The sequence below is a fragment of the Callorhinchus milii genome, unplaced genomic scaffold (genome assembly GCF_018977255.1).
Source record: "Callorhinchus milii isolate IMCB2004 unplaced genomic scaffold, IMCB_Cmil_1.0 Scaffold2, whole genome shotgun sequence".
In the NCBI taxonomy this organism is placed as follows: domain Eukaryota; kingdom Metazoa; phylum Chordata; class Chondrichthyes; order Chimaeriformes; family Callorhinchidae; genus Callorhinchus; species Callorhinchus milii.
In genome coordinates this window covers 37993351-38010801 of record NW_024704743.1, presented here as the reverse complement: position 1 = coordinate 38010801, position 17451 = coordinate 37993351, and the positions used below count along the sequence as shown (strand labels likewise).

At 39.7% G+C, this 17451-nt stretch overlaps 1 protein-coding gene across 1 annotated transcript in view; it reads left to right on the top strand.

Moving 5' to 3' along the window:
• atp2c1 (ATPase secretory pathway Ca2+ transporting 1) overlaps window positions 1-17451 on the top strand; it is a 65023-nt gene that overhangs the window by 22365 nt on the left and 25207 nt on the right. Inside the window, exons 4-12 of the mRNA XM_007901701.2 lie at window positions 3829-3918; window positions 4583-4618; window positions 7833-7894; window positions 9737-9845; window positions 13826-13981; window positions 14196-14264; window positions 14908-14983; window positions 15380-15446; window positions 17190-17314. Coding sequence (XP_007899892.1) covers window positions 3829-3918; window positions 4583-4618; window positions 7833-7894; window positions 9737-9845; window positions 13826-13981; window positions 14196-14264; window positions 14908-14983; window positions 15380-15446; window positions 17190-17314 — 790 coding nt within the window. The remainder of the gene's footprint in view (window positions 1-3828; window positions 3919-4582; window positions 4619-7832; window positions 7895-9736; window positions 9846-13825; window positions 13982-14195; window positions 14265-14907; window positions 14984-15379; window positions 15447-17189; window positions 17315-17451) is intronic.

Here is a 17451-nt window from a genome sequence, read left to right as displayed (position 1 = left end):
CAACTGTGTGCTGACTGACTGGCAACCCAATCTGCCAATCAGAGTCATGTTGGGAGGAGGCAGAGAAGTGGAGCCAAGTCGGCCAAATCCTGAACTTGACCATCTCACCCCCCACCCCTCCTTCGAGCATGCCATCACACACAACGAAAACAATCAACACATTTTTTTATATAAATCAAATTTGAGTGAAAACTGTTTTTGATGGATTGACTTTGATGCATAAGAGTATTTATTGTTGAAAATTTGTTAAAAGTGATTTTAATGGTCCTTCAGTATATGGGGAAGAAGTGGGCCATTCTTCTTTGTTGTATTCATCTATCTGTAGCTTTGCAGGCACAATACTTAAATATTTTTTGCTTTGCATTTAATATCCAGTTGCAGTCCTGTAGCGTATTGATTAGAGCACTTGCCTTGCAAGCAAGAGGACCCGGGTCCGATTCCCGGGCAGGGCAAAGCATTAGGCAAATTTCCTTACTTCCCACAACTCTGTTTACTGAGCAGTAAGTAGGAACCAGGAGTCAGTCGATTGGCGGATCGCTTTTCTGGGGGTAATAATCCCTTAAAAAAAATTTGGTCACTCAAACTACGACTGTTTGTGGAACACCGCTGTGCGCAATCGGCTGCTGCGTTTCATCCACAAAATAGGCAGTCAATTCACTTTTCAGTGAAACGCTTAACGATGTGATATACCAAATGCAAGTATTATTATTATTTCTGAATCTACCTCATCAAAACCACTGTCATCACTCTTATCCTTAAAGAAACCCTCCCTGGATCCTTCTATTCCCTAACTACCGCCCCATCTCCAACCTCCCCTTCCTCTCCAAGGTCCTGGAACGAGTTGTTGCTTCCCTTCTTCCTCTCCCGCCACTCCCTTCTCGAACTCCTCCAATCGGGTTTCCGTGCCGCCCACAACACAGAAACTGCCCTGGTCAAAGTGACAAATGATATTCTGTCCATCTGCGACCAGGGCTCCCTCTACCTCCTCGTCCTCCTTGACCTCTCTGCTGCTTTTGACACCGTCGACCACTTTATCCTCCTCACTGCCTCTCCTCTCACCTCAACCTCCACGGCGCTGTCCTTGACTGGTTCAGATCGTACTTCTCACACCGCCTGCACTTCATCTCCATAAACGGCTTTTCCTCCAGCCCCCAGACCATCTTGTTTGGCGTTCCTCAGGGCTCTGCCCTTGGTCCCCTCCTCCTCAATATCTATATGCTCCCTCTTGGTAACATCATCCGCAGACATAGGGTCAACTTCCACATATATGCGGATGACACCCAACTCTACCTCTCTGCCTCCACCCTTGACTCCAGGACCACTGCTGTCCTGACAGAATGTCTGTCAGACATCAAGTCCTGGATGAGAGCTAATTTTCTTCAGTTGAACGTCAACAAGTCCGAGGCTCTCGTGATTGGCTCCTGTCAGCGCCTCCTCACCTCAGGCGCTGACAGCATCACCATCCATGGTTACACACTCCACCTTACTAAGTCAGTCCAGCACCTTGGGGGCTTGTTTGACCCTCAACTATCTTTTCTATCCCACATCTATGCCATGACCCACTCTGCCTTCCCCCACCTCCGCAACATCGCCCGGCTCCGTCACTGTCTCACACCACAGGCCACCGAAACCCTTGTACACGCCTTCATTACATCGAGGTTCGACTATGCAAACTCACTGCTTGTTGGCCTTCGCAACTCCTCCCTCCACAGGCTGCAGATCATCCAGAACTCCGCGACCCTATCACCCCCATCCTTGCCTAACTCCATTGGCTTCCCATCACACAGAGGATACAGTTCAAGATCCTGGTTCTCACCTTCAAAGCCCTCCATGGTCTTGCTCCTCCCTACCTCTGCGACCTCCTAACCCCCTACCACCCTGCTCGCTCCCTCCGCTCAGCGGGCTCTGGTCTGCTTCATGTCCCCCGCCTCGCTCGCCCCACTATTGTCGGGCAGGCTTTTTGCCACTCTGCACCCACCCTCTGGAACTCCATCCCACAGTCCCTCCGTCTCGCCCCCTCCCTTGCCACCTTCAACACCCATCTCAAGACCCTCCTTCGACCGTGCTTTCGATCTCCCTGCTTCCCCCTCGTCCCCGCCCTCCACCCTCCCCCACTCCGACCCCCAGCTCGGGTCCGTAACTCTGTGTGTCCAGCGCCTTGGGACATCCTCCCAACGTGAAAGGCACTTTACAAATGTAATTTTGTTGTTGTTGTTGTACTCCCCTTCCCCCCTTTCCCAGAGATCTTAGATGAGTATTCTATGCCTTTAAGTATTAAGTTTGCTTATGTTAAGTTAAAATTGGTTCTGATTTCTACCATGGAAAAATGTGAAGAAACCAGAGAACAGGAGGCAGTCAGTGTTTTCTTTGTCTGGTCTCAGTAAATGAGTAATAAGTCCCAGCTATGTGCAGAGTCTGTTCTGTAGGATTTCTGACTTGGTTGTCTCATCCCATGTGTTAGGAAATACGAAGGTAATGATTGTTTGAGCACATTGTGCAGCAGAGGGACAAGTTGCAAGCGAACATTTCGGGAGTCTATGAGACTAGAGCTTTTGTTCTCTGGGCTATATTGACTGAGTTATCAAGGATTAGTTTTGCTTAGTTGTGGAAATGTTAGGTTGGGTATAAATACCCAATGGCTTTAGGTAGAATTGTAATTTTAGAAAGGTATAGGTTTAGATAGAATTTCATACATTCATATTTCTTGGTTTACAAGTTACGCACACAGCTGTCCATAGAACATTGTGATATTGTTTCATTCCTCTGACATTTCTATTATTTTGAAAATGTTAATCAAATTAATTTTACTCCAGCTTTTGAGCAATAACTCAGTTTTGTGCAACACATTTTCACATTGAGCAAGGCAGTCACTTGTCTTGTGTAATTGAAATTCTGCTTGGGTATTGGCAATTTCCATCTTTGTAATGACTTCTTTTCAGCCTCTTGAAGTCCAGACTGACACTTCATTACTGAGAGAGCTCTGCATTGCTAGTCTTGAGATGAGATATCAAACCAAGGTCCCGTTTGCCTGTTTAGATGGATGTTAAAGATCTTATGGCACTATTGAAAAAGGGGAAGGAATTTCTCCTCGTGAATCCTCCAGATAAATTGGTCATTTACTTCATGTTTGTTGGTCTTGTGAATTAATTGGCTGCCGTGTTTGCCTATGAATATATACAATTATTACAATGGACAGCAATTACATGTATATTTACTGAACAAATATCTATCCCCAATAAGTGTATTCTGATTGGTCGAACTTGCTTCTCTATACAACGTTGCTGGTGTTTCCATGGTGCTGAAATCGGGTGTTTTCATCTTTGTTGCACACCATTTTAGCAAGTAACCAAAAGATAGTAAGGAAGTAAAACACGGACTATAATCAAAAAAAGACTCGCACACTGTTTTTCGTCTTACCATCTTATTGACAAACGCACAAAAATGCCAAGATATGCATACGAATATGAGTGCGAACACAAGTATTGAGATCGTATGCCCAGTGACAGTGTCTATTGGTCATTTTTAAAATTTACTAACAAAAATGCAATTTTTCGACATGTGGATTCCCAATTCACCACATGTGGCTGGTGGCCAACCTATTGGATAATTGGACCACCCTGCGTTAAAGTCTGTCGATACGGTTCTATCAGCTAGCTTTTGACAGTCACATTTTGTCATAGCAAAGCTAGTTTCATTATAAGCTAGCTATGCTATATATTGCATAAAAGGTTTGCACCATGGAATTTATACTTATGTGTAGTGTAATTTGGTTGTTGTTGTTTGCAAGAAATGTTTTACGAGGTTCTTGCTTTGTGTATTCTCTTGCAGTTCAAAAATCCTCTTATTATGCTGCTTCTGGCTTCAGCTGTAATCAGCATTCTAATGCACCAACTGGATGATGCAGTCAGCATTACTGTGGTAAGGAAGCAATGGTTAACTACTAATGCAGACTAGCGTAATGCCAAATTTCATGCACGTGTTTGTGACTGAGCAAATCATAAACCATATTGCGGAAAATTTTAATATAAAAAAACCTTGTCATTCGGTTATTCACATTGTTAATAAGGTGCTTCTTTAGATTTATATCAAAATGAATTAATTTTAGCAACATCACGCACGTAAGATCCTGCAGCCTTGCTGCTTTCCATTCTCTGAAACTCCATCCTGTAGACCACCCCCGCCCGACACGCTTCCTCTCTCACTTCATTCAGGTTCCACCTTAGCACCTACCTGTTTGACTCCACCTTCATTGGTCTTTCCCTCCACACTCCACTTGGTTTCCACCCCCAGCTTGGGTGCCAAATATTGTTAAGTGCCTTCAGACATACGCCCAACAAGAAAGGTGCTACATAATTGTAAAGTTATTTGTATTTACTGTATGTATAATTGTGTTGCAAATTTTTGTAAACTGTGTTTAATAACCTCTTGGGGGGTTCCCATATAGTGCTTATTTTTTCAGTAATTCAGTTGTACCTTTACAATAGGAGGTAACCATCTACTTTCCTTATATCATATATACTATATCCTTATAGAAGATTATAATATTTAAGAACTAATTGCATCATTGTTTTTCTTTTCAAAGGCAATACTAATTGTGGTCACAGTCGCCTTTGTCCAGGTTGGTATTTTTAAACGTTTTCTACCGGAAACTTGGCCAAAGCTATAAGTTTTAAACTTGTATTCTTTACTAAATTGTTTCAAATATTTGTACTTGGGCCTACCAGTTTTTTGACTTTTCATTTCATCTACTGTTATTGAAACAAGCAATAAGATTACAGGGATAATGCTTCTCAAATATCAGGTGAATGTTTATTGTAATATTAAGATCATCCAGAAGTCTGCAGCTCGTGTCCTCTCCCACACGAGGCTCCATGACTCTATCACTACCAAACTCGCCCTACTCCACTGGCTCCCATCTCCCAGAGGATGGAGTTCAAAGTCCTTGTCTTCAAGGCTCTCCATAGCCTTGCTCCTTCCTAGCTGTGTGACCTGCTAATCCCATAACAAACTGTCTGCTCCCTCTGCTCAGCAGCCTCTGGCTTGCTCCACCCCAATGCCCCCTACTCTCCCTGATCCCAAGCCTCTGCTCGGGTCCAAGTCCCTAACTGTCCAGCGCTTTGGGATATCCTCCCGACTTGAAAGGCACTTTACAAATGTAATTTTTAGTTTTTTGTTGTCGTTGTTTTCATAATAAAAATACTTAAAAGCTCTTGAAACTAGTTTTAAAGTTGGCATCTGTTCTTCTCGTCTACGTTTTCTAACCGATATCCCCCCTTTCCTCTGCAACTCCCAGCCTCTATCCTTCCACCTTGCCACCTCTATCTGTTTTAAGTCCTACCTTAAAACCTTCCTCTTTGACTGCATCTATATCACCTTTCCCTTCTCCCCTGCTGGATGTCTAACCTCACCGTTGTGAAAGCCTCAGACATTCTCTGCTTGAAGGGTACTATATGAATGCAAGTTGTTGTATGTTAATGTTTGTTACTTTTATCGTTTTACACATTTTAAGTACTATATTTGCTGGTTTTCCTCTATGTAATTCTGTACATCTTTTCTCGAGTTGGGATGTAAATATCCAAATATTGACTTCTGACTGAAAATCCACTCAAAGAGTTTTTTTTAGTCAATTAAGACTCGGGCCATTTCAGATTTGATCTCTTCATAATATTGAAGTAACTAGGTCAATCTGACTTTTAGTGAGAAATGTTGAGCAATCTGGCCACTTGACATTTATCCCACATGATGAATTGTTATCCAGTGGAGTTGATGGCTCTGAATCTGTTTGTTTAGCTGGTATTGTACTAAAGGTTAAAATCTAAATGGACAGAAAAAAAATTGCCTGAATTGTTGAGATTGACTGAATGATCAGAATTTCTTTTCATATCTTATTGCAGTCACAAATTGTGAAAAGTTGGGCTGTAACCTTTATTCTTACCTGATGATCTTTCTGTAATCTTGTAATGATTAAAGTAAAAGATGGTGGTGGTGAGAAATATTACACTTTCCTGCTCGCCTGAGGCAGAGTGAAGTTTTTGCTACCCTGTCCCAGCATTTGGTTTTAATCCCAGTTTCGTGCACCCTTATCACACCAATTCTAATACAGTTCCCCTTTTCATATTATCTTTTTGGCCTTTCTGAGCAAGGCAATTTAAAGTGAATCGCAGCAATTCGGAAATGCAGCCTCTCTCTTATAAGGAAGTGGGTTGAAATATGCCAAAGCCGTTTTACATACCGCTCTTACAACCAAGAGAAAGATGTATGCATCAGAAGATATTTTGTCAATTCAATTGCATCAGATTCATAATGAGGCTTCTGGAGTGGAAGGGTATTGAGATATTGTACCTTCTCCACCTCCCCTCCTCCTCCCTTTCCTTCTTGAACTTTGTTCTTTTGTAATAAATGTGTTTCTCATTGAGTGGTGTAATTTTTCCCTAAAGAATGTAAATAGGCCTCATATAGTAAAATCTGTGAATTTGGTCATTTTGTTTTTTGATAAAGGACTTAATAAGAACCAAAGATGTTGAGCCAATTTCTAAGATTATTTTTTCAGAACTTTGCCTTGGTCTTATTTTAAGATTAGTTAAATTTAGCCCGATACCATAAGCTAAAAAACAAAATTTTTGGCATCTACTGTGCTTGATTGAACAGTTTGGTTGAACAGTGATCGTTCAATTTATTCAGAGGACTAAGGGCAGTTCTTGCCTGTTCTCTAATTTTATTTATAACTGGAATTAGCAATTTTGCGATCATTAATTGAAAATCTACATATTCTGAAAGCTACAAAAGAGCTTGTTGGGTAACTAGAGTTTCAAACAATAAACGTTTGTTCTATTTTTATGACTATAGTGACTATAACCTCTTTAGTCTCCATGGAGAGAGACTAACAAAGAAAGCTACAAATGTTGCCTGTGCTTAAAATAAATGTGAATGTTGGCTCCTCTCTGCATTGGGTAGCACATTGTTATCATAATTGTCAGAAGTGACCATGCACAGCACAGAAAGTAAGCTTATCAAGTTCAGTTTAGTGTCCTTTCTATTTTTATATCTCAAGAATAAAACGTATATTTCGTTTCTTGGGAGATGTTTGCTGAATCTTGGCAAGTGGAGTCCTGTAGATTATTGGTTGGGGTTCTCGCCTCGCAAGCGAGAAGACACTGGTTCGATTCCTGGGAAGGGCGAAACCTTAGGCAAGTTTCCTTGCTCCACACACCTCTGTTTACTTAGCAGTAAGTAAGAACCCGATTGCTAGTTGATTGGCAGATTGCTTTCCGTGGGTAATAATCCCTTCCAAATAAATAAATAAACATTCAGTCGTTCAATCCATGTCTGTTTGTGGGACACTACTCTGTGCAATTGAAATGCTGCCCTGTTTCGCCTACAAAATACTGTCAATTCACTTTATATTATTCTTTGAAGCATTTTGAGGTAAGGCGCTATATCAAATTCAAGATTATTATTAAGTGATAAGTAAAATAATAACAAATAACCAAATCAAATAATCAGAATAATTAACAACCCAAAAAGATTTCATAATAATAATATTAGCAATAGATGTTATGAAAAGCACTCGATACTAAGGTGTGATTACAAGAAAGTAATCAAATTGGAAGAGTGTTGCTGGCTATACTTTACTTTCCTACTTTGCTGTTCTGTTGCATTGTAATGTTACAATCTATCCCAAGTTAATACATCTTTAATTAAGGGTCTAGAAGCAGGGTGAAAGTACATTGAATAAAAAATATATTAACAAGAAAACATTTAACTCTTGTGTGCAGCTGTACATAAATAATTCCACTATGTGACATTGCTTTCTTTTTCCTCTTACCCTTCAGGAGTATAGATCTGAAAAATCCCTAGAAGAGCTAAGCAAATTGGTTCCTCCAGAATGCCACTGGTACGACTTTTTTAAAAAAATTTTATTTTTCTTTTTTGTAGAAATGTTTAAGTATGCTCATTCTTTTGAAATCTTGTCGGTCTGCCTGTTCAGGTGGATGTTAAATTTCCCATTGACGCTATGGAAAGAAAGAAGGGGGAATTTATAGTACAACGTATTTCATTACCTTGATCAGTTTTACTCTATAAAGCAAAGTTTATACAGTAAAACCGATCTGTATAAATAAGTTTCATCTGTATAAATAAATCTGTATAAATCGTATAATCGCCTAAGTCGTACATCTGTCCAAGTCCCATTCATATTCTATGAAAGTTTGTCATAACTCGTACTTTGCAAAAGTCATATTAAATGTGTGGTCCCAACTGATACGACTTATGAGGTTTACTGTATAAGAATACAAAGCAAGGTTTACTGTATAAGAATCCAGCAAAGCAAACATCTAAATAGCCATATTTTAAAACTATCAGGGAACAGGAATTAAGAACATAGATTCAAATTAACATGGTTCTAACTTTCTTCTTTGACATTTTGTTTTTTATTTTAGACTATAGTTACAGAAAAAAAAGTACAAAATTGTTATAGGAAAACCATGATTGCATGACGTGCCTTCATTCAATATTTTTTCCAGTTGTCTGAATGGAATACATCCAAGAATCCTGAGGGAAGTTAATGATGAAATAGAGGCTTTGACTGGAGCCTGGACTGGAGAATGGAAAATATCCCTCCATTGTTTAAGAAAGGAAAAAAACACTATTTGCTAATGAGTTCCCGGGAAGGATTATTATTATTAAGGTCACAATATGGCATGTTGTTGTGGAACATTTAGGAAAGATGGAACTGGTTAGATATGTAAAGGGAATTAGTTAAAGGGAACATTGAGTTCCCTCTAACTAATTTTGTAAAAGGAACATTGAGTATTATTATTATTCTTTCATAAGCAGTTCTATGTATTCGCTATAACATTTAACTATTGATTATAGATAATTAACCAATTCTGCCTTTTGAAGTCGGACAGAAATTTTTCTCCTCAATTGGCCATGGTTCATTTTGTTCTGATTTTTCATCTCCCATGATTGACTAACTTTTAGTAAGAAAGATGGGTAGGTGAATATTTTGTGGAATCGGAGTAAATTGCTCCTGGGAACAATTTACTCTGATTACTCCTGGGAACAATTTTGTTGCCCATCTTCACTTTTTCCTATTCATATGACTAGAAAGTTAAGTGAAATCACACATTGATTGTTTTTTAAAATCCGGATTGATGTTTTTGAAACAGAAAGCTCTTACTGTTTTTAGAGCCTTTTTAAATATTCTATTAATCCAATTTTTTTNGGTCAGAAGGGTGTCTGCCGCATGCGGAAACCCATCATCATGCTTAAGAGTATCCAAACCAAGCTGAGATTTCCATGGATCCCACCTACACATGGAAATTCCAGAGATAGATTGTTGGAAGGGAATGCGCCCTCTCTCCCTGAAGGGGCTCATCCTGCTTACCTAATTCCAGAAAATATTAGGTGCAGGTTGGCAAGAGCAAAGACTTGGGAACCCCAGAGTGTACACTGGGGTAACTGCTGGAGTCTAACCAGCTAAAACCACATTGTGTGCCATTGATATCGCTATCTGGTAAGCTTTCCCACTGTTTGTCCAGCCAGGATCACCCTTTGCATTAGGGCTTTGACTTGCAGGGCTAACAGGATCTGAGTGGGATGATTGGTCTGCTCTTCCTGCTAATGAGCCATACTGTCATCAACAGTGCCCGGGAATTGGTATGTTTTAACAGGAAATTATTCTGTTGTATTGACTGTGCTGCATATTATTTTAAATGTTGCTTTTTTTCTGCAGTGTGCGGGAAGGAAGGGTGGAGCACTTGCTTGCCCGTGAACTGGTTCCAGGAGATACTGTATGCTTGACTGTTGGAGATAAAGTCCCTGCTGATTTGCGTCTGTTTGAGGTACCTGCAGAGCAAAATCTTTAGAATATACTTTGCAAAGTGGCATCGGCATCACTTCCTATGCATATGCAGCGCACAGGAAGTGATTGCGGTGACTTGATGACCTGGAAATTAGCCATTCCATAGTGTTGGAAGCTGGCTGATACATGCTGTAAATGTACTGCAATTCTGGTAAAGGTTAAAAACAAACCCGTACTCAAGTAAGGCACTTAGTAACAGGGTTCACATGTATCTGTATTAATCTCCTGTAGTAAGGGTTGTTTTTATTATGCGTCCACTTTATTCCACTATTGTTTTCTTGAGGGTAGTTGTGATAAGATTCCAGATTAATATATATAACATTTTGTTTACAACGACGACAGTTTACATTTGTATAGTGCCTTCCAAGTTGGTAGGAAATCTCAAAGCTAGAAAATAATATCTTGGGCTACAGTATGTAGTTTGGGACATGAATGCTGCCAGGATGGTGATGACAGCTTTAGAGACATGAAGTGAGTGTTATTAATTAACTGAGTAGAGGAAGTAGCCCGGACAGTAGGATTGCATGAGGTCACAGAGGTAGGCTGGGCCGAGGTTGTGGAGAAGTTTGTTTAGTTTCATTACTTTGGAATTCTAATCTGTCAACTCATCTACATTTTTTTCTGTAGCTGTTATCAGTCCATTTCCTATGTCAGGAAACATTGCTTGGATTCATATTAGGACTTCAATCTTTGCTCAGAAAGCTCATAATGACTGAAAAATGGAAATGTTAAACTTCTATTGGAAAATAATATTTTTGAGTTTGTGGTTTATAGTCGGCACACTTTAGGGAGACACATATTCTTTACAACCAAAATATTTTTCTGCTAATATTATCCTTACATTTGATATAGCATATTTTACATCAGGAAGATGTCTCAAAAGATTGGATGCCTAGTTATTTTTTTTGACGAGGATATACATCTACACAAATAAGCCTTCCCCAAATATTTTTATAACCATTAAACAATATATATATACATATATAGTGTGTAAATTCCACAATGCCAAAAATGGTATGTTACTATGATATAAAAAAGCTACAAAATCTTTAATGTTGTTGGTTCTCTGCTACAACTTCTAATACAATTTACATGTATATAAGCGCCTTTCATGTTAGCAAGACGTCTCAATATGCTCTGTGCTAATCGTCAGAATGTAAAACATCACAAACTGTAGAAATTCTCTATTATTGAACAGGTGTGCTTTAAGGAGATCTCTAGGTCGCGAGGTTAAGGAGATCTTTAAGGTTGAATATAGTTGGTGTTGTCAGTAAAAAAAATTGAGGCTTCAGGAAATTGCATAGATTGTACAGCATAGAATTGTGCCATTTGGTCCAACTACTCCTTGCCAATGTGTTTAGACTTCATATGAGCCTCAGCCCCTCCTAATCCCCTGCCGCATTCTCCTTTACACCCCCATGAATGCAATACATGAAATATAGTTATATGCTATCATTGCACTTATTTCCTCGTATCAGTATTACTCTTAAAGAGTATAATTCTTTCAGTGTATCATTTTTACATGAGCAAATGTCAGTTTTTGAAAATGATCCAATCAGATAAGAATTTTACTTTGCAGAATTTGGGGAAACCCATTTCCTCCTTCAGTTACAAAAAGTTCTACTGAAAAATAACCACAGAATCGCTAACTTGGTAAACAATTAAGGTTTTAGTCAGCACTCAGGGCTATAATTAACTGGAACATTCTATAACTGAGAGAATGAACCGACCAGTTTTTACCAGAAAAGCTCTTTAACCTTGTTTGCTAGTACTGTATTTTTCAGGTGTAATCCTGTCCTTACTGGGCTATTTTGGCCTAAGCACAATTTTGTTTGTAGTAATGAAAGGTATTAAATTTAATTAAATGCCAAAATAAAGATATTAAAACTGAACTTTCTACATAAATGTAATTATTACTTGTGTATCTTAAATGGTACACTATATAGCACCTCCACCTGTAGTCTAAGCTGGCACTTCAGTCCAGGCTAAGGGGGTGCGGCATTGTTGGAGGTGCCATTAAACTGAGTCAATTAAATCTGCCTGTTCAGGTGGATGTTAAAGATCCCATGGTGCTATTCGAAAAGATAAGGGAGTTTATCCTGGTATCCTGGCCAACAATTCCCCAAATAAAATTAGTCATTCATTTCACAATTGTTTGTACAACACTGATATGTGCAAATTAGCTGCTGCATTTACCCAGAAATGCATATGATCTCTGCATTTTACAGTATATTCTGTGGGATGCCCTCCCGAAGTGAAAGACGATATATATAACAAATTTAAGCATTATTATTGTTACTAGATTTAAATGCAGGCATAGTTTTTCTTTTTTGAAGTAACTATTGCTATTTTGACAGGTTAGATTGAAGTCACAAAATTAATACTGATGATCAGGAATGGAAAGAGCTTCAAAAAAGCCATATTGCTTTCTGTAGGAACCTATATACACAGTCAGATTGTATCAAGACAGCACACGTTTTCTATTTTTCATTAACAAAATACATTAATCTTGAACTGAATCTTTTCCACTGCTTTTTTAAGCATTAAACTATAGTAAACCCCCATCTTATCGGACTTGTTCGTACCAACCCAACAGGGCCCAAAATGGAAACATTTAAAATCATTTCCACTGGTCTGCGCACTTGTAGACTCCCGCCAGCCCACTCTCCTTAGCGCATGCCCCCACCTCACTATGCTTGCTGGTCTTCAGTGGCCAGTAATATCAACTTTGACTCGGTTTGAATCCCGTCAGCAGAAGGCAGCTTATTCACTATCTTCTGCTCATTGGATTCAAACAATTACATTGCTGGTACTGGTATTAACCCGGCGATTTTAGACTCTGAAAAATAGCCATCCTCATAAATGGCCAGTTTCGGCACTATAATTGTACTCAACCGTAAATTCTGGTTCGCCAGATCGGACCTCTTTCCCCCCACCCCCCTCTTTTTGTGAGAGTTCTGGTATGATATTCAGCTTCTTCCTCTGAATTACGTTAATTATCTCATATTATTTCAGTAAGAGTTGGAAAGGTTGATTAATTTTGTTTTAAAAAGAAGGCGCGAGTCACAATGGTGTCCTGTGCTGAAAATTGCTGTTTACATAAATTGCTTTGTTGCAACATCAGATGGAAAGCTCCTCAAACAGGCATAATTATCAAAACTACATATTACAGTCTTATAGAAAGGACTGCTTCAAATTAAGTAATTAGATCCAGTCTAATGGTTGGAAACAAATTGGAGACAAATTGTGTGAGATTAGGGGAAATGTCTCTATTGCCTTTGGTTCCACTTATCTTTTAAACCTTAATTTTCTACTCAGTTTTTGAACAAATTGCCAACATAGTTGTGATTATAATGTTCCTAAAAATATTGAGACCTTTCGTTAAAGAGATTATTCTGTACTTGCAACATAAGATGACCAATATTGGTCAAAAGTCAATGTGATTAACTGTCAATCCTAGGTTGGTAAGCTTTTATTCACATCGTAGTTCAGCGAGGACATCATCTATCCAATGCTTGAATTATCTTAGTTGCTGAAATTCAGCAGAAATCCACTGCTGGAGAAAGAAAAAAAAAGTCCATAATCTTGGAGTAATTACATTTCCTGATTTATTTGCAACTTCCGAGTATCCATTTTTTTAAATATAGAAATACAAAACTTTTAAGATATAAAATTACGAATTACCCTAAACTCATTCTTTGAATTAGCACATATGATCTTAAAATTGCTCTTTGAGTCCAAGTAAATAATGGTGAATGTAGAAGCAATAGAGAAGAAGGATAAACAGAGAAAAGAGAAGACAGATAAAGCAAAAATATTGTTTTTCTAACTTTTGTTTTAAAACCTTTTAAATGTTTCATTGCAGTTGGTTAGTGACAAACATATCCATTTGTTCGGATATACTGATATGTTTTGCTCAAGTCTTTACTTTGTAATGAGTTGCTGCTCCTTTTCATCAAGATCGTGGACATTTCCATTGACGAGTCTAGCCTTACGGGAGAGACCTCACCATGTTCAAAGTTAACCACTCCACAACCTACAGCGAGTAATGGTGACCTGGCATCCAGAAGCAATATTGCTTTCATGGGCACATTGGTTAGATGTGGGAAGGCTAAGGTAATTCTGCTCTTTAATCTAGTAAATCGGATAAATGGTTTTAGTTTGATAATTCTCGGTGAGCAATTTTAACTGATTATTAAAACATATTAGAAATAAGATTTCTTGAGGAACATTACTCCATATTCTGGAGTCTGATTTAAAAAGAAGAGTTTGCTTTAATACCAACAACATCCATATTTTAATCAATTAAGCTGACTTTGTGAATTTGCAGGGCATTGTTATAGGAACCGGAGAAAACTCAGAATTTGGAGAGGTTTTCAAAATGATGCAAGCTGAAGAAGTAAGTTTTTGGAAATGATGAAGTAAACTTTAACAAGTAAATATATTTTTTGAGGATCCTAAGCTTTTCTGTTTCCTTGGCATAAAAGTAGTACCTATATTTGTAAAAAAAATACTGCAATTTTCAAGTGAAACCTATTCCCGTTCATTTTACTACTGGACGGTGGTTCTGTGACCCATTATTTTTGGCACTGAACTATTATGCCATCTAAATTCTCAGGTTGCTTCATGTTGCCAAGTTTATAGATTACTTAGGTTTCATTCCCAGTCAGATAGTGATCAGTTTGATCTTCTGTATTATATTTTGTTATATTTACAAGATCTTTTTTGTTTACCTATTCAGTGGAATATTGTCTTAATCCTTTCAAGGCTCGTAGCTTGACGCAATTCTGTCTCCTCCCCCCACCCCCCCCCCCCCCCCCCCCCCCATACTGGCCAATCATTGCTTTAAAAATGTTTTCACCTTGCATGTTTACAGTACTTGAGCACCACCTGTTATTAGCAATAATGTCACTGAGATGCAAGACATTTGGAAGAATATTGCTTTAACCCCAGTTTATAGTTTTTTGTAATCATAGCTAAATGTGCAACATAATTCAAAACAGTTGTGTGCACATTTTTAATTCAATTTAATTATTTTGAAGGCCCCAAAGACACCATTACAGAAAAGCATGGACCTGCTTGGAAAACAACTTTCATTATATTCATTTGGTATTATAGGTAAGAAGTACCATTTTAATTTTAAATAAGGTCTAGTTGAAGAAATTAACTATGATATGAAGCTACCTGTTCGTTTGGAAATAATCCAACATAAATTGCAGATTTCTATTATCTGTTGAAATTTTCAGGAAGCGAGTGGTGAAAGGAACCTAAGTCTATTTTATAGATAATTGATTTCTTGCTCCTCTTAAAAACTGTTCTTTTATCAATCTATTGAAATCTCCCGTTTTCTTTCTTTCTGCTCTCATGTCTGGTTACTGCTTTGAGATATTTATCTTGTGTGAAAAGTACTATTCAAAGGTACTAGCTGTTATTGATTGTATTTCATTATAAAGACTTCTGCTTAAAAGAAATGTGTTAACAGCTTGTAAAGGTGTTACTTTTCCATTATTTTAGGTGTTATAATGTTGGTTGGCTGGCTGCAAGGGAAACACATTCTTGATATGTTCACTATTGGAGTGAGGTAAGCTATGCTTTACATCTCATTTCTCCTGCTTCCAGCCCTAATCGTTCATCTATTTCGGGGGAGTGGGGGGGAAGGTGAGATAAGAGAAATGAGCAGCTCTCTGGCGTGGAGCCAAGGTAATAAGCCTGGCATTAGAATATTGGAACCCAATCGGTGGTCTTGATTTAAATTCCTGAGCCTGATTTCCTCCGGGGGGGGGGGGGGGGAGATGGAGGACTTGGAGCTGAATTCCAACAATTTATGAGTTTCTTTATTTTCTACAAAACTAGATTAGCACACAATGCCTGAAAAATCAGAATATTTAGTGGTGTGGTTGAGGGGCGGGACAGTGAAGTTAGATTAGATGATCGATGTGGAGTAAAACCCTAGAGTAGACCCGATGAACTGAATGGTCTCTTTTTGTGCTGTATGTGGAAACCTTTAATATGATTTCACTGTGTGCCTCTATTATAAACCTCCACCACATGGAGCCAGTGCGGAACCTCTGTCTTTGACCATCAACTATCCTTTAAACCCTGTACCTGGGCTCTCACTCCCTCTACCTTCCCTCACTCTTCAACAGTGCCTGGCTACCCCACTGCCTTGAACCAAGCTGTTGACACCCTTATGCACACCTCTAAAGCCCTCCTTGATTGACTTCTCCAGCTCCTCCATACACAAGCTGCAGACTATCCAGAACTCTGCAGCCTGTGTCCCCTCCTGTGTCCCCTCCCACAACACTGTGGTGTGGCCCTGGATACCCCAAAACAACAACAAAATGACATTTATAGAGCGCCTTTCACGTCAGGAGGATGTCCCAATGCGCTGAACAGTCAGATGTCGGGGCCCGAGCATGGGGGAGGGGTGGTGCAAGGGTGAAGAAAGGTAGAGAGGTGGGAGGGAGACCAAAGGCACGGTCGAAGAGAAGGGTCTTGAGACTGGCCTTAAGGAGGAAGTGAGGCGAAGGGACAGTGGGATGGAGTTCCAGAGTGTGGGAGCAGAGAGGCTGAAAGCCCGGCCACCGATGGTAAGGCGGGTCAGGTGGGAGACATGGAGCAGGCTGGAGCCTGATGAATGGAGGGAGCGGGCAGGTTGGTACGGAGTCAGCAGGTCAGAGAGGTAGGAGGGGACAAGGCCATGGACGGCCTTGAAAGTGAGGACGAGTATCTTGAACTCGATCCTCTGGGGGATGGGGAGCCAGTGGAGTCGGGCGAGGGTGGGAGTGATGGGGTCACGGAGCCTGGTGTGTGAGAGTACACGAGCTGCAGAGTTTTGAATGATCTGCAGCTTGTGCAGGGAAGAGTTGGGAAGGCCGATGAGGAGGGAGTTCCCGTAATCGAGCCTTGATGTGACAAATGCATGGGCGAGGGTTTCAGCAGTCTGAGGGGGTGAGGCAGTGGCAGAGTCTGGCAATGTTGCGGAGGCAATGTCTGGCAATGTCCCCGTCCACAATGGATCAAATTTAAAAATTCCTTCTTTCAAATAGCTCTGTTCTTGCCATCAGTAGGAGCATCTTTAGCCATTTCTGATCCCATTCTTTGGAACTCTATCTGCCTTGCCCCCTTCCCTAACTTCATTGCCCCCTCCATTTCCTGCCTTCGCTGCTCCCCGGCCTTCAAAATGCTTCCCCCTCCCCGACTCCTCGTCAGTTATGTTGCGTCCTCTCAACATGAAAGACGCTTTATGACACAAATTGCATTGTCGTCGTTGCAATTGTCTGTATTATTCATCTGTAATTGTAACAATTTCATTTTTTTTCAGCTTGGCTGTTGCTGCCATTCCTGAAGGTCTGCCCATTGTAGTGACAGTAACACTGGCTCTTGGTGTGATGAGAATGGTGAAGAAAAGAGCCATTGTGAAGAAGCTCCCAATTGTGGAAACTCTAGGTACAAATCAATATGCTGAAAATCAACTCAGTAAACATCTTTGTGCTGTCTTATTTTAACATAAACAAAGCTTTAAGCTCAGTGTTGAAAACTTAATTTGATATCCATACTATTCAATGCATTCAGAATGTTCAGAT